The following is a 26562-nucleotide window of genomic DNA, read 5'->3' on the forward strand; positions in this document are numbered from 1 at the left end:
AATTCTGCTCCTTTTTGGAAAAGGTTTTGAGGGTTTTGCTTATAAAGAGGTGGAGTATTTTACATCCTCAGGCTCTTGTTTTGCCTGAACTGATTTCCTTTATATTTCCTGCTAATTGGCGGTTTCTGATTGTTCCCAACTGATGACTGTGTGAAACAGGAAAGACGTTCCCTGACCAGCCAAAGACTTTCTGACAAACAGGTGCTTCGGTTCTCATTAAACTAGGACAAGCAGATTCCATTCTGGATTTTTTCCTCAAATTTTTGTCTGCAAGCATGAGACTCAAGAGGAATGGGTCCTATACATTGAATAGGTAAGGAATGATAACCACTTTCGTTTGTTTCCTACTTTCCACCCCCCACCCCTCAAATGGTGTGGAAAGGTATAATTTGTTTGTGAAGTTAAGACAGTTGTTTTCCAAAGTTTTTCTATTGCTATTGCTGGTATGATCACATATTTGCTTACTGTATTTATTTACTGACTTTTAGTGGGAACTGAAGCAAGACCAAAGCATGAGTATTCTTGTTTGTTTGTTTTTTGGCAAACCTATTTCCCATTTTTGCATGGCCTCACAATACCTCATTTGGTAGATCACTCTTGTTCCTGATTTACAGAAGGAAACTTAGACAAGGAGAAAGTGATTTGCCCAAGGTCTAACTGTGAGTTCATGACTTATGCGGGATGAGCTAGGTCTTTCAGGAGTAAGTGCCAGCTTTCCATCTGGGCACATGGATTCCTAAATGTGAAGGAATGGCAAGGTGCCTTGGTAGTTGAAAGGAGCCCAACTCTTAATACAATGCTTAAAGTTTCTGCACATGATCTTTTTCTAAAAAAACACATGTTTGCTTTTTCCTTAACTCCTAGAAAATTGATGCAGTGGAAAGTGCTTTCTTGTGCAAGAAGATGCTAGAGTTTAACTTGAAATCTTGGATTTCATTTTGGAGTTTTAAATACAACATAAAGCTCATGGGGAAACCCTCCCACTTTACATTTAGTTTTGTAGCTCAGTTTCACCTTAATATATCAATTAGTTACAGCTATATTTAATAATGCTTAGGTCTGGAAGATATGAACATGTTAGACAACAGCTTGCTTTTAAATATTTTGAATAAGATTACCATATGTTGCGGAATCCTGTGTTTTGTAGCAGCTTGCTATAATAACTTTATACATAGATTTGACAGCTTGTTTAATGCCATAAATTGTGAACATTGCTATTGTTTTGTAGATATCGGAAACATTGTAGTAATTCCTTTTTAAAGAGAAGACTCTTAAAGTGAGGCAAAGTGCAGAAACAGCTTCCAAGGTTTGTTAGTCTCTTGAATCCTAAATACACTTTTGCTGTAAGATCTATTGACTACAATTGATCTAACTTTTTAGTAAGTCTTTGGATTTTCTGCTAAATCTTCTCTTCAGTTAGTGTTCGTCCTAATTCATCCTGTGGTGAAATAACTAGATAGGAATAATAATAATAATAATAATAATAATAATAATAATAATAATAATTAATAATAATTTATTATTTGTACCCCGCCCATCTGGCTGGGTTTCCCCAGCCACTCTGGGCGGCTTCCATAGAAACCAAAAATACAGTAAAATATCACAGATTAAAAACTTCCCTGAACAGGGCTGCCTTAAGATGTCTTCTAAATGTCAGGTAGTTATTTATCGCTTTGACATCTGATGGGAGGGCGTTCCACAGGGCGGGCGCCACTACCGAGAAGGCCCTCTGCCTGGTTCCCTGTAGCTTTGCTTCTCGCAATGAGGGAACCGCCAGAAGGCCCTCGGCGCTGGACCTCAGCGTCTGGGCAGAACAATGGGGGTGGAGACGCTCCTTCAGGAACCTTTTGAACCAGTGTGCATAACGTTTCAGAAGCTCCTGACCACCAGGTGGTTTTCAGACACTACAGAAGCTGCACAAGGGGGCTTGGCAGATGCTGTAAATTGGCAGCACCTGTCAGGCCCTGCCCTTATGTGCCCCACATTTGAAGTTTTATGAGGCATCAGGTGAAGGGCAGAAAGTGTGGCTATCCCAAAATGTGCTTGTGAGCCAAATGAGGAAGCCTAGCAGACAAGTTTGACCTGTGAGCTGGATGCTAGGCACCCCAGCCCACCCTCTAGCACTCAGGTAGCAGTATTATGGAGGGAAGCTCACAGACATTCACTTGAACAATAGCAGCTTTAAAAGCTCACTGAGAAAGAAAAGTATTCAACTGCTGGTGAAACAAAGTAAAGATAAGATTCAGTACTTGATGCAGGAGGTCCACACATAGGCTGCTACCATAGTAATGCACAGTGGGGGCTTCTCTAATGACCAGACCTTAGAAGGCAGTGAAATGCACAAGAGAGTTGCTTAAGTTGAACTTTGAGGCCACAAAGAGTGACATGTGCTGCTGCTGCTGCTGGACTGATCACTCGTAGCCAAGTAAGATTGTCTTCCATGAACACGATCTTAACTTTCCGACTGCTGGGCACGGTAATCCAGTGAGGGAAAAAGGGAGGCAGACTGTGTTTAGGGCCTAGCCCTTCCCCCTTTTCGGGGTGAGCAGAGTGCATCCTAAATAGGACTGCTCAGTTGTGGATACAGCTGCCAAGATACTAAATTGCCTCATTCCTTGAGCCAGGACACTGAATCTGTATCCACCACCTATGTGCCGGTTCATGACTAGGGGCTTCCAGATTTCACGATCCTGCCACCGCTACCATTTGCTGGTTGCCATGGGACTTTTGGGGGGTTGGGTTTTGGATGGGTTTTTGGAAGATGCCTGTGTGTGAATTTGTTTTATGTGTGTAGATCAGTGCATGCTGACCAACACACAGTAAGGCTCTATTCTGAGGGCATGAGGGTCACACAACTAGTAGAGCCTGGATAGCTCAGTTGGTTAGACCATGGCGCTGATAACGCCAAGGTTGCAGGTTCGATCCCTGTATGGACCAGCTGCATATTCCTGCATTGCAGGGGGTTGGACTAGATGATCCTCAGGGTCCCTTCCAACTCTACAGTGCTATGATCTGCTGCAACCTTCATCCGCTTTCACAGCTGTTGTATCATGCCAACATCTTCCGCCTGTTCTGCTGTTGAGGACTTCTTGAGTCATTCTTTGTCTAGCTCCTCCCCCTTGACTTACCACTTTGGGCAGGCTTCTTCAGCCTTGGCCCTCCAGATGTTTTTGGCCTACAACTCCTACGATCCCTAGCTAGCAGGACTAGTGGTCAGGGATGATGGGAATTGTAGTCTCAAAACATCTGGAGGGCCGAGGTTGAGGAAGCCTGGCCTTGGGAGCATGAGATTCCTGATGGCTTTGCTCACAAGGATCATAGGAGCATGCAAGCCCACTCAATACAACCAAGTGATGATTCAGCAAGTGAGGATATGTGCAACCTTCACGCCAGGCAACTGACATCATTATCATTATCATCATCACCACTAATAATACATTTATTACCTGCTCTTTACTAGCATGTCCTCGGGTGGGTTGCAACAATTTAAAATTCAGCAATAAAAAAAAAGATTGAACAAATTACAGTCGCAATAATAGGGTGGGTGTGAAAACACACATATCAGTTGTCAAAGACCAGAGTAGAGTGGTACATTTTCAGCATTCAACAAAAACTGCATAGCACCTCCCCTTTCCAGGGCCATCCTTTGTACTTCTGAGGCTGGCAGAACTACCAGGAAGTCCCCGTCTGCTGATCTTAACACCCAATTGGGTCTGCAGGAAAGGAGCCAGTCTTCCAGCTATTTGGGGCCTAAGTTGTTTAGGGCTTTATATACTAGTGTGAGCACCTTAAATGGTGCTAGAAACATCACCTATTTTGTGATTGGTGTGTACTTTGCCTCCCTAAATTGCATCCTTTCTTTGAATAGATAGCTGGTTGCTCCCCTGGATCATTTTCCTCCTGGGGTGATGGTCTCCATTTCCTGAGACCCTCCTTTTCTGTGACAGCAGAGCAATTGCCATGCTGGGAGTGACTTTTTTGATATCAGGTGCTCAGGTGCTATTTTGCTTGTTCAGCATTGCTGGTTTTTCCAGTGCCTGAGCACTATTAGTTCTAACAAAAATGCTTGGTTTCTAAATTAAGCAGTGTATGAAGGGGAGAGAATCTATCTAATTAAATCCATTCATAATTTGTTTGTCTCATCACAGGTGGCCTCATAACATTATGTAATGGAAACAATGCCAAAGAAAAAAGCTTTTCTTGTTCAGCCAAACCTTTAACTTGTCAGCAGAAAAGTAGTTTGCCCTTGCAAAACTTGCCCTTTAATATCAAAGGTTTGTAATTGCTTTTGTATTTTTCTTCTCCTCCCGAACAGCTTCATAGATGTAGGGAAGAAATTAAAAGCCAAGAGGATACGGCAGCTACAGAGCCTATCTGAAACATTGAACATTGTTCCAGGTGAACCACCTGGGAGAGTGCCTGCCAAATGCATCTTCTCTTTTAGGAAGCAATATGAGAGAAGCAGCATGGGAGCATTATGGCAAGATTGTGTGGGCTGCCTTTGCAATGCCAGGATCCATTCCCTTTCCTCATTTACTCTTGTTTGCAGTTCTGTGTTTTTGTGACATCTGTTTCAGCATATGTTGCATGTGACTTCATCCTACTAGAATAATTGAGTCCTGACAGGTTCCTTGCTCGCCAAAGAGATTTGAGCATCTCCCCTCCACTCTGTCTTGGGGAAAGTTCACAGTTGTTCTTTTAGTTCTTTGAACTGGATCCTCAACACAAGATAAAGGTGATGTGTTCAGTACATTATCTGTTTTGTGCAACTTCCCTAATAGTGCGGAAATATGAACAATCACCTGCAACAGTGGTGGCAATACTTTAGGGTATGTGGTATTTCCTTGTTTGTAGTCATCGGCCACATGTGATAAGAAGCTAACCTTTAAATCACTGTAATGACCAGTCCATCAGGTTGGTGAAGACAGTAAACGAAGTATCAGTTGTTGATGTGAAATCAGTTGTTGATGCCTGCTGAGTGTCAGAAACCTTGGGCTATTTGCACCATGCATGTTCTTCATGTTTTAACTTGTGACATCTTTACCTTCAGCTGTTTGTATTGAGAATTTGTAACCAGTTTCCAATGTAAGTGCTACTCACAAGTTGACAATAAAATAGCAATAAACCTTCAATAAAAACATGCAACTGCAGTAAAAGTGAATTGAAACAGCATCAGATCCAACAGCAGTTAAATAGAGTATATTTAGGCAGCAGCTTAGAACCTTTCTGATAAGGAACTTCAAAGTTGGTAGGATAACAACTACAGAGCTTTGCTTTGAGTTGAGAAGATTTCAAGATATGAGGTTGTAGAAGAAGTCATATACACATACCCCATAAATAGGTTTGATTCATCTTATTTAGGGTTATTTCAAAACATAAGAATTTTTTGTGCTTTCTTCCCCCGTGGTTGGGGAAGAGGTAACATGAAATCCTGAGGCCCATTCCCAGTTGCACTTATCCAGGGGAGTTGCTGGTGACTGAGTAGCCTTTAGTTGCCTTGGCACTTACGATTTCTGGGTAGGATAGGTCCATCATTTCACTTCTTTAACTGGGATATCAAACATTTTGGCAGTTCCCTCCCAAACCACTGTGTATTCAATTAAGAATTCAGATGTGTTACACAGAATCCCAGTAATGCCTGCGTAACATAACTACTCTTTAAAGCTGTAACAACTAAGACAGAGTGTTTCCTTCAGGAAATACTTCAAGAATGAAATTTAAAAAAATGTTCATTTTATATGATTCTACTTGCCCTTATTTAACACCATGCAAACCAGACATTTGCAAATAGTTTTAGTGCAGATGTCACAAATCGTTGCGTAAAACAGTTTTTTAAAAAAATTGTTTTTCTCAGAGTGGTATCAGGCTCCACTTGCATCCCATTGCACCTAGAGAACGACTTGATCCAGAGCTATAAACTCCCAGGTGAGAAGTCATAGGCATTTCTTGGAATTAGAAAGGTCTCAGGTTTTCATTTCAGACAGGTGGGAGGGGAAGAGAGGAAAGACTTTCACAATACAGTGGTACCTTGGGTTAAGTACTTAATTCATTCCAGAGGTCCATTCTTAACCTGAAACTGTTCTTAACCTGAAGCACCACTTTAGCTAATGGGTCCTCCTGCTGCTGCCGTGCCGCCGGAGCCCGATTTCTGTTCTTATCCTGAAGCAAAGTTCTTAACCTGAAGCACTATTTCTGGGTTAGCGGAGTGTGTAACCTGAAGCATATGTAACCCGAGGTAACACTGTAATTGGGTTCCATGAGAATAGATTTTTAGAGGAAATGGGAGTTTAGGGCTTGAGGAGAGAAGCCTTCAGGTGCTGCAAGTAACCCACAAATGTTACTAGCTTGCCTGCTCACTCAGACCCTAGGCTGTTTGCTGTCTAAAAGAAAAAGAAAAAGTTTGAAATGCTTTCCTTGCTATTTGCCTAGAGGAGATTTACTAGTCATACATTAGCACATAAGTATCTGTTCACAGGCTTTCTTCTCGTGCTTTTACATCTTCAAGGTTGAAGCATGAATTGCTGTACTCCCTGTTCTCCTTGTCCTTGGTATCATTGTGCTCTCCAGCTTGGCTTCTCATTTGCAACTGTTCTTCAGTGTTTATTTACACTGCAGATTTTTCTATACCATGAAGGTCATTATTGCAGTAATCTGCTTACTGTTATACTTAGGCACTTTTCTTAGTAAGTTTTTAAAAACATTTCTCCATTCTGAGTTCTTGCTGCTGTACCCTGTGTGTCTGGCATATAGCTTTGCAGCATTTGCTCATGTACCTGTTTTGTATGTGTTTGTATTAAGCCTATTTACTAAGGCATATTAAATTATGAGGATGCATATTAAAAGGAATAACTACCTACTTTATATTGTAAGCCACCCTCTGATCCTTGGATGAAGGGCGGCATAGAAAATACATACATGCATACATACATACATACATACTACTTTAGAGCCTGTCTACTATGTATTCTGATCATGCCAGCAGTTGTTTGCATGCTCAGTTCAATACTCATTGCAAAGAATTTCGCTGGAACATCATACCAAGCAGTTATGGAGCCCAATGTTGGGCAGTGAATTCTTGGTACACCAGGAGGTAGTTCTTGGTCATTCACTTCCAGGTAGCTGGTATGCCACAAGTGATTAAGTACATGTAAATGCTGACAGGCAGACATATAAAAACATAGATAGGCTAATAGCTTATGTAAACTTTTTTAGTTAGCTTTTAGCTTCTCCATCATGAGTTGTTGATTAGCATCATTCTGCGTACACCATATTATTATCGTGCCACATAATGCACATTTTTCAAAACTAGCAATACATGCTGAACTTTGCTGTGAACAAATGGGGACCTGCAAGAAATTGGGGAGACAGTGCCCCCTATTCCCAGCCAAAATAATCCATCCAGCAGGAAGCCATGGCCAACGGTACCAAAGGTCACCAAGAGATCAAGGAAAATCAACAGGGTCACCATCTCCTATCTCTCTCCTGATAGATATAATCTGCCAGGGTGACCAGAGCCATAGTAAGGTAAAGGTAAAGGTACCCCTGACCGTTAGGTCCAATCGCAGACGACTCTGGGGTTGCGTGGTTGTCTTGCTCTGTAGGCCGAGGGAGCTGGCGTTTTCCACAGACAGCTTCCGGGTCATGTGGCCAGCATGACTAAGCCACTTTTGGTGAACCAGAGCAGCGCATGGAAATGCCGTTTACCTTCCTGCCGGAGCAGTACCTATTTATCTTCTTGCACTTTGATGTGCTTTCAAACTTCTAGGTTGGCAGGAGCTGGGACCAAGCAATGGGAGCTCACCCCGTCGCGGGGATTCGATCTGCTGACCTTCCGATCGGCAAGCCCTAGGCTCTGTGGTTTAGACCACAACGTCACCCGCATCCCTTAGAGCCGTAGTAGGTTCATATTTAATTGATACACCAGCACCGCTGCATTGTCAGCAGTAGGAAAAAATAGATGGAAGCGAACAGAGATAAGGCCAAGGAGGGTTTGAGGTGGCGAGATCTGTCAATTCCAGTTCTAGCAAAGAAGCTGGTGATGCCTCCTTAGTGCTGCCGGGGGTTGGTGGTAGCAGTGTGTGCGTGGTGTGTAGCCTACCAGTCATTTGATAGGAGAGAGAGCTACATTTTATGGACAGTTTTCTAAACATGCCAATATTTGAAAATTAGAATCCAAACTTAAAGAGATGAATGAACCATGGTCCCTTTAATTTTGCCTATCTTTATTAACATCCTTTAGATATGCTTCCCGGTATTTTTGTTCAGAAGGCTTCTGGTCATTGGGTACTGTCCTTGAAGTAAATGTGTATATGCCTGTTTGTCATCAGCACCTCAAGACTTTCCCTCATGGTTCATTCATTTCATTCATGTTTTCTCACCAAGTTTCTTATCACCTCCTGGAAAAGCATGCTGTACAGTCAATAACAATACATCATCACTGATCTAACAGCCAGGAATGTTTTGTGGTGGTAGCTGACTTCATTGTATTTGTGGTCTTCAAGAGGGGTTAATTAAGTTTTTCTTTTTTTACCTTTTCCTTGAGTCTGATAAGTGTTAAGATTTTAGTGAATTATTTTCACACTCTCACAAACATGTTCCGTGTGTGTGTGTGTGTGTGTGTGAGAGAGAGAGAGAGAGAGAGAGAGAGAAGGTCTGTGTACTTACTGTAAACCTCAAAGACTGTGATGCATAGCAATTCAGAATTCATTTTCTTGTGATGTTTGTCTTGCGGGTTCTGAACATTCTGTGTCAGCTTCCCTGGATTTCAAAATATGAACCATTTCTACCTCCAGCTATGTGGAGTTCAGTTATAAACCAATACCTTTTCCTTTGTATTAAGGAGATCTCTATTATTAACACACCTAAATCATGAAGTATGGGTGCTTTTGTGGTGGGACATGCAGCTGAAATTGCAATGAATGCATTTTTTGATTCCTTACGTTCTATTCAATAGAATAGACTATTGAGTAAAATGCTCCCAACCCTTTCAGATAGAACTGATCCTGTTCTGTTAACTAGACAATCCTATGCATGTCTACTTAGAACTATGTCCCATTGAGTTAAATGAACCTTACTTCTAGGCAAAAGGGTTTCATATTGCAACATAAGACAGTTGGTTTGTGTGTGAGTGAAGGCAGGTGGAACTTTTAACACCAATGGTGCAAAGCTCCCGAAAATCTTCCTGTATTGAAAATCTTTTTCCTCTTCTTTGTGAAGACTTTTATTGTCTTTGGCACTAATTATAAGTAATTCTTGGATTGAAGCTAAATTAAAGATCCACTGTACTCTTAGCTACTGGTGTGCAAACTGCAAAATAATCCATATTACCAGGAAACATTTATATTCTCAATTCACTTTCCTCAAACTATAGCATTCTGTTTATAAGGTATCTGCATTTGAAAGCTTTTATTGGCTTCTTTAAAATGTGGGAAAGGGTTAAGAAAGTGAATGGTGCTCTTTCATATTGTTTCAGCATGACTCCAATAACTGCCAAGTTAAAAGGCAATCCCGTTTATTGCGCTCCTGATTTAAAACTAGTCAGACTAGCTCTTTTAATGCAAATTTTGAACTTACTAGTGAAAGCAAATACACCAAATCTGAAATCCATAGCAGTAAACCTCTTTAACATTACATCATGTGCTGGCTATTTATAATAGCAATGTGCTCCAAACAATGCTGTTGTTGTCACCTCTGTCATGTCTGAGGGCACTTGCTGATGACCAGCCGCTCACAAATAATGAGTAGCCTTTTGTTCTTGGGCTTTCACTTTTTTCAGATGGAAATAGTACTATGGAGGAAGCCAATTTTATTTCTTTATTATGGAAATCCACCTTCCTACTACACATACTGGATGTCAAGACTACTTACTGGTCATTGCAGCTGATGTAACAACTTCCATTACAAATGCTGCAGTGTATTGTGGTTTCAACATATATGCAGAAGTGCTGAGTGTAGAATAGCACTGTGTCCATGAGTATGTAGGATCATTTTGATTTGGTAAGCTAAGATTTATTATTTATTTATTTATTTTGAGGGTTTAAATGGAAGTGAAAACACCTGAATTGTGAACACTTGAGAATGGAGGGAGACGCATGTGAGTCCAAACTGTGGTTCATTCTTGTAACGCTAAACTATTGTCTGAACCATCTGCTGAAGTGGAACTCTAACACACAGTTTTCTGTGATTTATGTGCATGTTTAGTTAATAAAAAATTAAAAGTGGTTGTTGGTTATTAGAGTTATGCACAAGTAGGAAAGAAGATTTCCATGAAGTGTTGGTTAGCACATGCCATAAGCAGCAAGAAATATGCAATGCATTGTCTTTCTATACTTTGCAAACATCTGGAGTTGGCATCTGTGCATAAACAATTCTACTCTGCCACTTCTCTGACTTAGGCAATGATCAGTTTGTGATACTGCTGTGCTCTAACAAATGTAGCCACTACTCCCAACAGACAAAATCATGATAAATGATATTGGCTTAAATTAGCCGTGTTGTAATCTTAATTTGGTGTGGTAATTTTCATGTCCCTGTCATATTTGAAAAGAATGTCAATTATGTTTTCTTGCGAAGGAAAAAAAAATCATATTGAGAAATATATTAGTTTCCATTATTCTGGACTTCTCTGTCTAGGGATATAGTGCACACTGGCAATTGTAATAAAGGAATTGTTCTCCTACATTCTCAAGCACTTTGGCCTCTTTTCTGAAAGATGAAATATTTTTGCAAATATTTAGCTGGGGGTAGGCTAATAATTAGCTGGTTTGATTGGTTTTAGGTATGACTGCAGTTTAATGCTTATCAAATGCAAAATTTGGATTTGGGTTGTCCACAGCTGTTCTCTCGTTCTCTCTCTCTCTCTCTCTCTCTCTCTCTCTCTCCTGCCTCCCCCCCAGCTATCTTGGGGACAGAGGCAAGTACTTGGTGATATCAAAATATATTAGCACTTGAATCTTCTTGAAAACTGAATATGTGTAGTTGAATTGAGAGGGGAGTGCTGAAAATATATCTACACCACTGTTATAAACTGGCTTAACCGTCATCTTCCCTGCGAAGTATTGGAACCATAGCTCATGAAGAGAGACGAGTATGCTATAGATAGATAGATAGATAGATAGATAGATAGATAGATAGATAGATTGCAGCAACCCCTTGTTCTCTCTGGTTTTCAGATGTGCATGCTAAGGGTTATGTATCCAAAATAGCACCCCCCACATATAATAGATAAATTTAAAAATCTAGTACAAAAATGGGACCCCAAAGTGAGGAATGAACACAATCAATAGCTACAAATGTTTTATTATTACTGTTACTTAATAAATTATCATTTATTAAATTTGTATACTGCCCTGTTGGTAGATCGGGGGTGGGCAGAAACAATTTAGTGGGTGAGGAATGGAATGGGGTTTTGTGACAGGGCATAGTTGATTGGAAAACTGAACAAAAGTGATGCACACTGCAGCATTTTGTTGCAGGTTCCACTGTGTGTCATGTCACAGTATTATTCCAGGTTTTTTGGTTTGCAAAATAGTATCTGCTAGATGGGCACACTTTTCCCAGAACCCTTTTGAACAATACAGTGGTACCTCGGGTTATAGAAGCTTCAGGTTACAGATTCCGCTAACCCAGAAATAGTACCTCGGGTTAAGAACTTTGCTTCAGGATGAGAACAGAAATCGTGCAGCGGCAGCGGGAGGCCCCATTAGCTAAAGTGGTACCTTAGGTTAAGAACAGTTTCAGGTTAAGAACGGACCTCCAGAACGAATTAAGTTCTTAACCCGAGGTACCACTGTACTTACATGATAGTGTAGCTGCTGCTACCTCAAAACAAGTGAGGTAATCCCCCCCCCAAAAAAAATGTCCCCAATTTCATCCAGAAACCATAGACACTATAAACCTCTTCTGGTATAAATGTAAATACAATATCTGGTTGATTGGCTCCAGTTTTCAGCTAGTTCAGTTAGGCTCAGGAGAAATAGATCACTGTTATTGTGAACTGCTAAATTCCACTTGGTTGTCTTAGAAACATATTGAAGCCAGCTCAGAGCAATGCAGTGAACTAGGAAAATTTTGTTACGTTGTCAGGTTCAAATAATTGTGTTCAAATACTTTAGCTTTTTCTTTTAAGAACTCCTTTTAGTCATTTTCTTTTTTCCACTTCTGAGATGATTATCCTGAGGCTAAAAAGAGGAAGAACAAAACTGTGCCCAAATGCAATTTGTGGGTTTTAGACTATAATCTAGGCTCAGTTTTTAGTTTAGATTGATGGTAGGAAACGGAGTAGTGTTAGGAAACAAAAATGCTCAGTCTGAGAAGTTTGTAAGAGAAATTGTCATCCACACTTTCACTCATATCATAATCTTGCATGTTACTCTTATTAAAAGTATACTATGATTAAGGCTCCCCCCTCATAACTCTGGTTTGTTAGACTAAGAACAAACCTTGTATATTCCTTACTTTCCCTCCTTACCATGGTTTCCATTACATCTGAATTATGAAACTATAGTCTAATCTGGATCTGCAGTCTAGGATCTGAAACCAGGATAGAACAAAATGAAACTACAGTTCCTCTTGATATAAAGGGATACTTTAGTTTAACAAACCCTGAAATTTTTCACTTATAGCATATGTGTGATAGGAGGAGGGCATGTAAGGACACAAGTTTGATCTTAACCTAATAAATGATGAATTGCCTGAACTAGGCCATAGAGGCACACGTGGAAGGAGTTTATAGATACATGTGCAAAGATATTTTAGCAACTGAGCAAGTAAATCCACCTATAAATGTTCAAAAGATTTGAAATGGTGACAGACAGCATGTAATATGACAGTGCACTGCAAAGATAGATTCATGAATAGCTCTTAAATGGTCTTCTGATCTGAAACATGCAATTCATAAACATGGTACATAATTAATACACAGTTAAATGCTGGATTAGCCTTTGGAGTCTAGATTTACTGGCTGTTGAAGCTCTTCAAGTCTGGTTTAAGTCATGACTTAAACCAATCTCACTAAAAATAAATTCCATTAGAAATAATACTGTCTCTGATTCATGTTTAAAGTAAAGGAAAATTTATTCAACCTTCTTCTAGATTGCAACTACAATAGATAACCACTTGCTATCTCTTGTATTTTTGAGTAGCAAAACATGCAAGAGCCCTGGTTTTCATTTATTGGTAGCTTCCTGCTTATTATCCATTGTTACAAGTTTATTATTCCAACATTGTATTTTACCTGCGTAACATCATAATTTATATTAACCAATCTTGCTCTATGTACCGATCAGTATGAATGGTATATCCCTCTTATGAGTGAAGCAGTATTAAGGATTTCATGTGTGTGAGAGAGATATTCAGAAAGCATACATTATTCTTAAAACAAAGTTTTAACACTTAGTATTTTTCATATTTGAAAATAATTTTGTTGAACTGCTAAATGGGACTGAAAAATCCATAGCATGTCAGGCATGAGAACTTAGCCCTGAAACTGCAAGCCTGAGCACTTCCTTATCAACTGTTCTGTACAACTAACCTTTCTGGCATGCATTAGTGGTAAGTAGGTCATTGACTGAGGTTCTTAAGCCTTTCCTGTAGCTTTCTGCTTGCTTTGCAGACATGCTGGCACAAGAATCCTATCTAAACAGGTTTTACCTTAGGAGTATGAAGCTACCCTTCCCAACTTTGTATACAACAGTGCAAATAGGATAAAAGAGTCATGTAAGATTTATCCACTTGTATGCAGGAACACATATACTACTCATGAGGTGTCTACTTTTGTTGTTGGCATCTGTCTTGGGGAGACAGTGGCGGAATATGCCTTTGGGGGTGAACATAAACAGTTGGGAGAATTACAGAGCCTGCTATGGCTATAGAGACTGATACCATGCCTGTTCCCATCGTCTGTCAGAAGGAGGAAAAGGAGAACATTCACACACTTGTTATTAAAATTTGTAAACTGCCCTATACCCACAGGTCTCAGGGTGGTTCATAGGAAAAAAAACACAATATATGTGTATATGAGGGGAGATACCAGATGCCAGTGTTCATTTGATCCAGTAGTACAACAGCAAATATTGTCAGCCTTTCACAGAGTGCAACATCCAGTTATATAAACCATAAAAAATGTAATATATCCTCCCCCTTGATGCAAGTTAGATATATGACTCTCAGCCATTTTCTGTGTCAGTTGTTTTTTTTATTGACACATTACTGTGAAAATAGAAATTGTGCTGTGAAGAGGAAGGGTTATGCTATGTGAAATGAGCAACTGATACTGAGTTAATTGAACTTTGGAGAACCCTCTTAAAACGGGATCTAAGATTAGGGCTCTAGGAGCAAAGTTTAGTGCTTTCCTTTTAGATGGGTTGCATTGCTTGGCAATGCATTTCAACTTCAAGGATTGAGGTGTGTGAAAACACACACACACACACGTATGCCCTGACATTAACATTGCATAAGTAGCAAATGTGCTAAATGGTGGCTAAAATATGCACCCCACAGCTTTTTGATGAGGAGTGGTCAGTAATACTCCTCTTCCACCAGTATTACTAATTCTCAGTATTGAGAGCTGGTGTAGTAGTTAGAGCGTTGGACCAAGGTGGGAGTGGGAGACCCAAGATTCAAATCACCACTCAGTTGTGAAGCTGACCGAGTGACCTTGGACTAGTCACTGGCTCTCAACCTAACCTACCTCACAGGGTTGTAGTGGGGATTAAAGGAGGAGAGGGGGAACAAGTCCTTTAAATATCTTTATATACTAGCAATGAATAAGTATTATGCACCAGTAGTAATCAATCAAAATAATTATCTTCTTCCCCAAGTGCTTAGCTATGGCTAAAGGCGTATGAAGAAATTGTGCTTGAGTGGGCAGAGCCTGAAAAGAAATTGCATCATAAGTAACAAGCCACCCAGGAACTGCTGTCTGCATTGCCTCAGTGCTTTGCAAGACGTGCACTTGAATTGTGGGAGGAATCTGTTATACTAATGAAGAACTAGATTAACTAGTCTGCTGTTTTTGAGAATATGCTTATTTGAAAGTTTGATATTCTGTGCTGCTGCTGCTGTATCCCCATCTGCTTTCGTTACTAAGTAGCCTTTCTTATTACTAGAAGTGGATGATACAAGAATTTCTCCGGTTTCTTTTGGGCTCAGAATTACTGTGGTTTCAATATGTGTTTAGTTGTGTCAACACTTCTGTTCAAGAACAGAATTTCAAAGTGATATTGTGATATGATGAGCACCTACTAAAGCAAATTTAATGCCCCCCCATCACCTAACAGGTGTTGGAGTCCTCCCATGACACCTGGATTCTGCTCCCATCCCCAGCATTCCAGCACCTGCTCTGCGTGCAGAAGGAGACCTCCAGGTCCTCCATTAGGAAAAGCTGCTGCTACAAGATGTGACATAGAGATTGGAAAATGAGCTGAATGCCTTCACACTTTTTTAAAGTTGATATTTTTGGGGGCCTAAAGTACCAGTTTCAGACAGGAGAAGGAGGCACAACTCTCCTGAATTATGAGTCAGAATCCATCAGGCAGGGGAGTGAATGCATTTTTTTAAAAAATCCAAATATGGTAGCTGTGACAGACAATGGTCTTCAACACCTTCAGACATTTGTTGTTCAGTATACTTCAGTCTTTGGATAGGACAGACAACTTTCTCAGTACAGTGGTGCCTCGCAAGGCGAAAAGAATCCGTTCCACGATTCTCTTCGTCTAGTGGTTTTTTTGTCTTGCGAAGCAAGCCCATTGGCGGCTTAGCAGATTAGCGCTATTAGCGGCTTAGCGGCTTTTAGCGGATCAGCTGATAAGCGGCTTAGCGGCTTAGAAAAAGGGGGGGGGAAGGAAAAACCCCCGCAGGAACTCGCAAGACATTTTCGTTTTGCGAAGCAAGCCCATAGGGAAATTCGTTTTGCGAAGCGCCTCCAAAACGGAAAACCCTTTCGTCTAGCGGGTTTTCCGTCTTGCGAGGCGTTCGTCTTGCGGGGCACCACTGTACTGTAATTTTGGGTAAATTGTTTTCACTTTTTACTTGCTGCAAGCTTGAAGCCTGCAGCATTTTTTCAGTAAAAGCCCTGCGTAGAAGCTTAAGTAATAATAGTATTTCAGCAGTTTCAGAAGTCTAAAATATTTAGCAGGCATGTTTGGTTGGGCAGTAGTACAACAAGCACGATGAAGTGAAAAAAGAAAAGGGCAATTAGCAGTATCAAGACATTCATTATGTTAGGCAGGGACACACTGTATGAATAGGTTGCAAGTTAAATTAAATTGACTTTGCAATTAAACCCTGCAAACTTTGTTTGTCTCAAATGCTGCACTGTATTCTTAGTCAGAAAAATGAACTCAATTCACTTTAATTTTGAGGCAGAATTGCTTTTTCGAACATTTTTCTCCAGGCCTCCTGATACTAATATTCTCTGTGGTGCTCATTGAATACTTGGTTAACAAACGGTTGCTCAATTAGCTATTTATTTGCCTCTTTCTGTGGTCATAAAAATAAAGTGGTTTTGTAAACTCTCAAAGTGTTGTTGCTTATTAATATTTCCTTGCTGTTGAATAGGTCGTCATTGTTGAAATTAAACAAAGCTCCTGCTGTATATGGTATAGCAATGCATCTAAACTGTCTGGAAAGTTTTTCATCATGTTGTACTTGATATTATGTCTGTGTGTAAATGGCTAAGCAAGGGATTTCCAACATACATGAATTTCTGACAGCACTCCTACTGTTGACACAAAATAGGGATGCCCATGCTTACAGTGCATCACTCTTAACTTTAACATGGGTTTTCCTTCCTTTACTTAGCCACAGGATAGTAAAGGATTTAGGAACAACTGTAGAGCTTAATACCCTGAAGGAGCAAATGGGTAAGCTTAGGATGTGTGTGTGGGAAATGAAGTGGCAGAACCTGAACAAGCAGGTTGTGAAAACAACACTATCATAATTAACCTTCCAGTTAACAGCCTTGCATATTTCAGGCAGATTTTGCCATTATCTCAAGATAAAATATTACCGTATTTTTCGCTCTATAGGATTCACCTTGTTTTAGAGGGGGAGAACAAGAAAAAAAAAATCTCCCCCTCTCTGCGCAGCGCCCCTTCAGCAAAGCGGCAGGAGAAACGGAGCCCCTTCCATTTCTCCTCCTGCTTAGCTGAAGGGGTGCTGCGCCTTAGCTGAAGGGGCACCTACCCTTCAGTGAAGGCAACCTGAAGCCTCTGGAGTGCGGCGAGAGTTCCCACTGCGCTTCGGAGGGTTTGGGTTCCTTTCGCTGAAGCCAAGGAGTCTGCATTCGCTCCAAAAGATGCACACACATTTCCCCTTAATTTTTGGAGGGGAAAATGTGCGTCTTATAGAGTGAAAAATACAGTACTTCAGTTATGCTCTCAAATAAGCACTTGTACTGTGAACCAAATGATACACCACTTAAATGGTGTAAGTACTTTTTTTAGTGGTGATTTTCTCAACATCTAAATGGGCCTATGGTCTCTAATGCTTTTTTGAATGCTTCCATGTTACAAAGTACCTATATAAAAGAAGGTGAATTATTGCCTAAAATTGCACTTCAAGTTTCTTTCTTTAATGGAGTTGGAATGTTGCAACTGACTAAATTTAAAACAATAGTAGCATACTTTCCAAAATCTAAAGCGAAAAAGCACCTACCCAGAATGGAAGGGAAAATGGGGAGAAAGGTAATGGTACACAATAGGATTCTTTGAAAGTGTGTAAATTGAGTTTTAGGTTTAAGTTTGTGGATTTTGCTATCTTCCTGCTTTGATGTGAAGAGTGTTTGTTATTGCTACGGCCTTGAAAATGCACCTACTTGGTAAGTGCGTTGAAGTCAAGATTGCAGATTCAATATATGAAATCACTGTTTATGGAAGTAACACCCCAATTGTACTGGGAGTAGATGAGCCCCCTTGAAGTGGAAAATGAGTCACATAATCTGTCTCCTTGGCTTCATATGAAAGGGAAGATGCAGACTATTTTTTTCATCCTATTTGCTCAAAGAGTAGCAGAAGGTAGGGCTGGACGATACCTGCTTTCTTACATCAAAATACAACACCAGCTAAGCATCACAAAATGGTGGTATATTAAAATGTTGGAAAGGATGTGGGAAGGAAGAAGGCAGTTGTCTGCCATGCAGGCAGTTGACTGTGCATAGCTTCTGCCTCTTCCAAAGCTGCCGCCTCCTCCAGCACCTTCCAGCCCGTGCTAAGGCAGCTGAGGCAGGACTGTGAATGCTCCGTTCAGGCACCTGCCTCAGCCGGTGCCACCTTATAATGGGTGGGGCGGCAGGGCGGATGGGTTACCTCTTTTTCCTGGGATGAAGAGGCAGCCCATCCCCCCTCTGCAAGCCAAATAAAGGGGCGGGGCTTGATCAGAGGAGAAGTGGGTGGTTTAAGGAAGCCTGCTTCTCAACTGAACAAACCTCCAGCTCACACAAGCCGGAGTGGAGGCTTTGTTAAACTGCTCTGCTGAGGCATGGTCAGCTGCACACCTGTCAGCAGAGCAGTTTAAAGAAGCCACCTGCCCGCATGGTACCTCTGAGGTATGAGGGCAAGAGCATGCTGGCGGCTTCACCCGTTGTTTATTGCAGGTGAAGCAGCCCATCACTCTCTGGCCCTCATACCAGTCCTACCTATTAGAAGGTACCATAAGGAACCACCCATATGGAAAAGGAATCTATCTGAGCACTTTCACATGACCTATCTTTATTCAGTTTGCTCCTGGGGCAAACTAGATTTATGCTGCATATAATTGGAGACCCCTGCTTCCTTCAACATTGACTGCTTCACTAGACCAGAATTCCCAGCTCCATTACTATTCCCTTGTTTGTTTCTTTTTTAAATACTGTCCTGGGATGGGGGAGTGGGGTTGTCCAATGCTTCTGTGTTGCATATAAGAGTTGGAAGATGCTTCATTTGGAAATACTACTCCAGCCAGTTGCTCCTGTCTGGGAAGAACATGCATTATTATTTCAGTTTCCAGAACTAGTTGCACCTTTACTCCATTACTCCTCTCCTGATATGCCTGAAACTGAGAGATCTAGTGGAAACTAACTTCTCATTTGACCTAGACCCTGCTGTAGAGGCACACGTCCAGTATTGGTTCGAGCAGCAAAATGCTTGCTTACATGCTGGTATGAATGTATCCTTGGTATTTGAGGATGACATGTGTTTATGCTGATGTCTGCAAACTGCTACCTCCCCCCACCTTGTTTATGCTGATTACTTAAATCAAGTGTTTATAGGGTGCTACTGCTGACCATCATTAGTGGTTAAGGAGGAGTGAATTCCATGCTTGGCTTGAACATGTACCAAGTCTTTAACAAAAGTCTTACAGTTCTGGAAACTTGGCAGGTACTATCTGGGAAAAGTACCATATCTTCAGGATTAATATAATCTGTATGAGCAATGGACATGATTCTGAAAATGCAAAGTGAATTCTAAGTTAAATTGGATTTATTTCAGCTTCAACACTAACTTTAATATGAGAGTAGGCTTTTAATTCATGAATTATGATTCCATACTGGGCACTTGGGTGTGTGTGTGTGTCTGTGTGTGTGTGTGTGTGAGAGAGAGAGAGAGAGAGAGAGAGAGAGAGAGAGATTCATGATTAGTACTTGCTGTGAATATTGCATCAAAACTGTTGCATACTTCGATGTATTAGTTATCACTCTCATAATTTGACTAGCTATATGTACATAAAATTTTATATAGAGTTCATGCCTTATCTGGTGGCATGTATGTGTTATGAGATATTGGACATGGTCTGCTAGGTTCAGTACTTCACAGATCACAGAAATTGAAGTGTAAATGGGCTCCCTCCTCTCCTCTGTTCATGCAGTATCTCTGTAACAGGGTGCTTGAAAAAAGCTTGCTTATCCCTCACACTACTTCTCTTGTCCTGTTGCACAGCCGGCGCCAGTCTGAAAAGGCCAATTCAAATGCTTCCTTATTGGCACTGGCTCCTCAGGCTTGGCTTTTACTTGGAGTTTGTAAAAAGGAGCAGCTGTTTGTCTTTTCCAGCCTAGGTTTTTTTCCGGTTTCCTTTGCTGCTCTTTCATTGGCTGAGGGAAAGAGGGAGGAAGGGTTAGAGTGAAGTAAGCTGTGTAAACTCTGTGAATGTGGTTGGACTAGTTTTTTTGAGGAGGCAAGGAGAGAGAACTAGTAAAGCGTTGCGAGTCTGTACTGGCAGTTTCCAATTTCCCCCCTTTCCCCCTCACTTTCTCTCTCTCTTGTCTTTCTCCAACATGGTTGGGGATCATTGTAACCTCAGCGGCGAAAGACCAGTACTTGCCCAAACTCCCAAAACTGGATTAAGCTGCAAAATGGTTCTTCAGGCAGTGGGCAAAGTATTAAGGTAATAACTTATTTTAAACAATCTTCTTGATGTGATGGGGGAGTGAGGAAGCATATGTCGCATTCTCATTCTCTAGCTTGTTCGGCTATTAATTCACTTTGAGTGCAGACAGATCCTTATAGACATCAGTGGCAAAACTACAATTGATTTTAAACGAGGCAAGATTGCAGGTGATCATGTGAAGCAGAACAGTGTATTTAGAGCTAGGGTATTAATAAATTTAGGTTGGATTTTAGTAAAGACAACAGTAGTTTAAGTGGCTTGGTCTTGCCCCAATTTTTCTGACTTCTGCATTCACTATTTTAGAATTCAGAATCAAAAGAGCAAAATGTTTGGAACTTCTTATTCTCTATGCACATCTGTGCTTGAACACCTTTGTTCAGATGTTATTGGGCTTCAACTAAGAAATCTAAACTTCATGTATGCATATTGATGGTGGGGTTTTCTGGTAGAATTACCAGGTTGCAATTCTGTGCACGATTAGCTGTGGAGTAAGTCTCATTGAACACAATGGGCATCTTCATTTTAAAGTGATAATGCATATAATTGGGTTACAAGTCATTTTGGTAAATAATTTCTTTTATTTTTATTTTTTGTTCATTAATGTGTTCAGTCATAAGATTTAATCAGGCTCTCGGTCCAGAGTTTGTAATAAGAATTTTGATCAGACAAGGAGGTGTGTACTTTTCCATTGTAACTTCCAGAAATGTTACCACAGAAATAAAAATACCTTTCAGCAGAAGTAGTTCTTAAATCAAATATGAATATTTATTTAAGTTTGAATGTATGGTTAAATAAAGTGGTTAGAGATCAGTATCCGTTGAATGAGTTTATTATTTTATCACAACTTGGTTTTGGTGAAGGTTTTGGGGCAGTTTGTCAACCAGAATATTATCCCCCACTTCCTTTCTTGCATTGTGCTGTCCACAAAAAAGTCATGGACATGTATTTATCTGCGTCCATGGGGTAAATTATATATTTGAAATGCATTTTCTTGTAAGTTACATTTTTCAGTTATTTGTAATGATAACACTGGTATTGACATGAAAGTGACGAACCCAGACTGCATAAGTGGGGTACTTGGTTCATGAAGAAAACTCTGAACTAGCCAATTAGCAATGGCAACATAGGTTGTGAGTACAACACTAATGATATGGTATGTGAGTATGATCACCTCACTGCAAGTTAAATATAATTACTACATTTTGAGGTGGAGTTGTGGCTTGCCTGACAGCGTTGGCTGCCATCTTTTGCTGAATCAAACTGCAATTAACAAAGATGGAAAAAGTGATGTCACAATGCAGTATTTTTATCATTAGTGACTACTGGACTCTTCTAAGTGGGGAGTGTGTGTGTGTATGCATGCTACAGGTAGACTTACATAATTGAGCAAGCCACTTTCAGCATTTCATTTTACAGGTTTCGTCTTGCCCCCCTCCCCCAATGAATAATCCAAAGTTGAACTTGTTTGGGGCACTTGGTACTTACTCTCTGGTGCATAAAGATATGATAAACTTGGGAAATGGCAAGCTCTGGGTGTGTGCTGTGCAGGAGGACAAGAAAAAGGTGGTGTTTGTGTGCTGGGATTCTGCAGAAGCACAGAAAAATCTTAATCCAACTTCCTAAGAATACCACCCGTCATTAAGGAATGACAAGAACTAACCAGACTTCCCAGCCTTATGTTTGTGAAGTTATGTGTGAAAACATGTGGATGGTGTCTGATGAAATCTCAGAAGGCAGTGAGAGTTTCCGAGTAAGATTTCCAGGAGTCACAGGCAAGGCTTCAGTATAGACTGTTGCTTCTCTTCATGTTAAGGATGAGGATAACAAATTTTGCAGAGCAAGAGATCTTCCTATTTGCTTAATTGGCAAAATTTATTCCAAGTCACAAAAACCAGTATTTCTTGTCACGGAATTTGGGCTAACTTGGTGCAAAATTGTGTTCTTTGCATGTGTTTCTCTTCATCGGAAATTATGGACCTGAGCAAGAGTTATTATGAAACTCAAGAGAAGTTGAGGGGAATTTCCTTAGTTCCTTTGACTTTTCAAACAAGCATGGGAACCCATTTTTTATTTCATTTAAAATGAGTTACTCTTTATGTATTCAGATACTCACCTACGGTGCCAACAAAGAAAGGAAATAACCAATTATTTCCACACCTCTTTGCAGTACCCTGTTCTGCATGTAATTATTATCAGTCAGCAGGATTGACTAATATAAGAGTTTAATAGCTCTGTTAGAGCAAATAGGCTATGACTGAAAAGGGTGAATAGAAATAGGACATGAAGGAACAAGGCAACATTGGCTGCTCAGGAAAGGTAAATAAATGATAGTTTAGATTGTATAATGGGTTTGTGTGTGGCAGGTGACAGAGGGTTGTGCCAAGAAGGATGAAAACGAATTTAACCCACTGAATAGTCTTTTTTAAAAATTGGCAAGTTGGCTGTGATAATTTCAAAGTGTCCTTTCAATTTGCCAGGCTTTAGTCAGCTAGTTCACTTTAAGGACTGTGGAACCTAAACTCAGTAGAACAGTAACCCATTCATCATGCCATAACTGGAAAGAACTGCTTTTGCTATAATGTTTGCTGAGAGAATTAGGGAGCAGGCACACCTGGCTTTCCCATAGGAATGCTGCCACGTTTCTCAGGAAGCCTATGCAGTCTTTGCTTTCTCCACCTCCTTGGTTGGTTTGCCTCTTTGCTGTTACTGCTCCCTGACTACCACTTATAGTTGGGGGAAAGGTCATCAGGGGGTGTGTATGTTTGTGTAAAAACTAAAATGTTGCTTTACTTGAATTGCTACAGTACATCAGGTAGCAGTAAGTTTTGTTGATAATATATTGTCTCCTCATCCAACAGTTTAGGTAGGAAGCATGTGCACATGTGCACGGTTTCATAGAATATCTAGTGTGGAGGGTCAATCTAGTGAAGCTTCTTCCTGATTGTTAAAAATCCATTTCCAAGATCTACTGCTGTTGCCTTTCCTTTTGCTGAAAGTTCATTATTCTGGAGAGAATTTTATGTGAAGTTTGTTTCATGGGCACACTTTGTGAACTGGGTCATATCCACCAAGCCCATGATCCTTTTATGTTTGAGTTTGTTTGCTTGTAAAACAAAAGCAAACAGTATTGGGACTGCTCACTTTCCAGTCATGGCTCCTCCTTATATTCTTTAATTGTGTTGCAACTTCTAGCAAAAGCATGAAAGTGCATTTGTGCAATTTGATTTAAGTTTATACAGTGTTGATTTGGCTGAATCCTAGGCCCCAGTACTCCAAATTCTGCCCTTATATCATGCAAGTTGCCATCTCAGTGACTTACTCAGTTGTGCATGTAGATATGGCCTAGAATTTGACTTCATAGGAATGGTAGAAAAGTTAAATAAGGATTCTGAGTCACTACTATCAGATTAGTAGCCATGGGTAAGGGACTGGAAGCTATGTAGATCCCTGAATCCCAGCTCTGACTAGTAGAATCCCTGTTGATCCTGACCATGCACACATTTCTTCCGAGTGTATTTGCAACACCATGATCATGACATTTTTTCATCTAAAGGATATACACATTTTGCTTCCTTGAATTATGTATTCCGTAAATTGTTAGGTTGAATATAACTAAATGGCAATCCTTTTGATTAAAGTCTTATCAATCTCCATCAATTTTACAGTGCAACTAATGCAACTAATTTTAGTTAGGTGCTAGAGAGAAATTAAATGTTTTTATAAGAAGTTCAGCTTCTTTTTATAAACAGGTCAGTTGTGTAATACTACACATACTAGCTCTGAGCAATGTTTTGTTTGCAGACTAGACCACTTTTATCTCTAATGGACCAAGTTCAAATTTTATAAGCTTCGGCAAAATAGCTTCTTAATCACAGTATGAACTACTCTGTAGACATTGCTAGAAAACAGATCATCTTGGAACTTGTTTAAGCAGAATTTAAGATGGGTTGGAGACTACTGGGCAAAAGGCAATTTGGGAGCTCTCTGAACTATTTTTGTCTTGCTGTGTTCTTTTCTCCAACTTTCCATTTGACTAAAATAGTGTAGCAGGGAAAACTTTTGACGGAGAGCAAATTATTGTCTGCAGCTTGAGTTGAGTGTCTTTTAATTGCTTCAAACTGAAACCTGATTGTGTCTTATTTAAAATACATCAAGTAGCATTTGTCTCATTAGGTCTTGGCAAAACGTTGGCAGAAAGGCAACATTTATTCAGGCCTGTCTGGCAGACATGTTTAAGCATCAGCCTGATTGGTCAATGATAAAGTACATGTGTATATTCTGCGCTCAAAATAAAAATTGTGCTCCAGAGTAACTGTTGAGATACCAGGGTTCAAATCCCCACTCAGCTATGGAGCTTTCTGTGATTACCTTGGGCCAGTCACCATCTCTTAGCCCAACCTACTTTACAGGATTGCTGTGAGGATAAAATGGGGAGAACCACCATGTACGCAACCTTCAACTGCTTGGAGGAAAGGTGACATATGAATGTAATAACAACTAAATAAATAACACTACATAAGAACACCTGGATCTATGTATGTACTTTGCATAATTCTGCTTCTAGTGCTCATGATGGAAAAAGTATAAGGGCTGTGTGGTACACTTGAGTACAACTCCATGAACTTGGGAAACCTGGCCCAAATGTTTTAATGGTGATAAAAGTGAGTGTGTGAGTGTTTCTCAAAGATGCTCTGTCACTTCTTTAAGAATGGACAAGGACTCTAAAACTTCTTCTGTTTTTAAATTACGAATTTAGTCAATTTTTTTGAGTTATACTGATGTGTAAAGGAGAATCAATATGGTACTTACGATTGTCACATATGATTGTCACATCATTTTATCCAAGGTGTAATGTTCAATTGTCAGTTATATTGAAAGGGAATATTTCTAATCCTGTTAAAGATGCAGGCTGAAGCTTAGTTTTGAATTTAACAATAGAAGCCCATGTCCCTTGTTAACTATTGATTAAAAAGAAAACTAGTGTAAAGTTATTTTCACAAAGCTGGTTTTAAATTGTTGAGAGAACCTTTGGCATTGGCAGAAAATTTTTGTCCATACCTTTTTTTGGGAAACGTCCGATCCTATTAATGCTTTAAGCATAACATGTTTTAATAAGCATAACATGTTTTAAAATTTTAAACAATTATATCTTTAAAATTATGCCAAACTACTTGTATATAGTGACTTATATAGCAGAACTGGTAGGCGTATTCTTTAATTACAGTACACATGGAAGGATTTCTTAAATGTATGAGCAGAGAAGTGTGGGATCTGTCACCCTTGTTCCTAGTTCTTATAGTCTGGCCAGCACTGGGTACATAGGAAAATGCCAGCGTACTTGTGCATACATGGAAACCATTTACCAAGTGTAGAAATGCTTGCTGTTTACAATGTTGTTGAATCAGTTGAAAAGGAATGTTGAAATTCCACTTGGAGAAGAAGTTAGTTTGCAGCATGCTGAAAGAGTGGGGAAAGTGAACCTTTAGATCTTGCTATATTATCAGTATAGTTTGGAGTGAGGCTCTCTTTCTTGCACAGTAATTTGTATGCATGTACTTCTAGCCATTCCTGCAGTATTTCTAAAATCTTCTGTGGCTTGTCCAGAAACAAAATAGGTTTAATTTGACCTTGTGCTTGTGAATGAGGCAGAGAGGTATACTGCAGTTACCATTCAACGCTGAATTGGATTTAATGGGGAGCAACATTGTCCTGCCAGCCAACTCACCAGTTAAAACTTAGAACCAGATAGAATTGATGGTGTTTTGAATGCCAGTCCCAACAAGCTTCAAGTGTAGATGTTATTGCTTGCTCCAGTAATGGACTGAATTTTGACATACTGTTAGCAAGGCATATGTGCTGAAAATTGTACACACAAAGTAGTTAAGGGGTTAAAAGGTATTATAATCTCTAATTTGAAAGAGTACAAAAAGGGCATCAGGCAGGGCAGGACCCTTTTATTTTCAGTGAGGGCGAGACGCAATGAAGTGAGCAAATGTGGAAAATACCTGGTTTCTCCTCCACTCCCTCAAAACAGAAACCAAATCTCTTCATCGCAGAGCACTTTAATGCATATATGGCTTTTCTGGCAGGACAAGGCAAGTCTGAACTAAAGACAGACCTTTTGCTGTTCCTTCCCCCCAGGGAACTTAAAACAGAAATAAGACTGATTGAACTCAGCTGACGTGTTGTGCCGTGTTGAAA

General features: G+C 40.1%; 1 protein-coding gene across 3 annotated transcripts in view; it reads left to right on the forward strand.

Annotated features, from left to right (window-relative positions):
- Positions 1-26562, forward strand: part of MOB2 (MOB kinase activator 2) — a 101903-nt gene that overhangs the window by 48909 nt on the left and 26432 nt on the right. Inside the window, exon 1 of one of the 3 annotated variants that reach the window (XM_079987916.1) lies at positions 161-313. The exons of 1 other annotated variant lie outside the window; for it this stretch is intronic. In XM_079987916.1, the coding sequence (XP_079844042.1) occupies positions 276-313 (38 nt within the window). In that variant the 5' untranslated portion in view covers positions 161-275. Of the gene's footprint in view, positions 1-160; positions 314-20128; positions 20359-26562 lie in introns of those variants that run through there. One more of the 3 variants, XM_079987915.1, reaches the window with a different exon arrangement.

The sequence above is a fragment of the Podarcis cretensis genome, assembly GCF_951804945.1.
Source record: "Podarcis cretensis genome assembly, chromosome: 1".
NCBI classification, from domain to species: domain Eukaryota; kingdom Metazoa; phylum Chordata; class Lepidosauria; order Squamata; family Lacertidae; genus Podarcis; species Podarcis cretensis.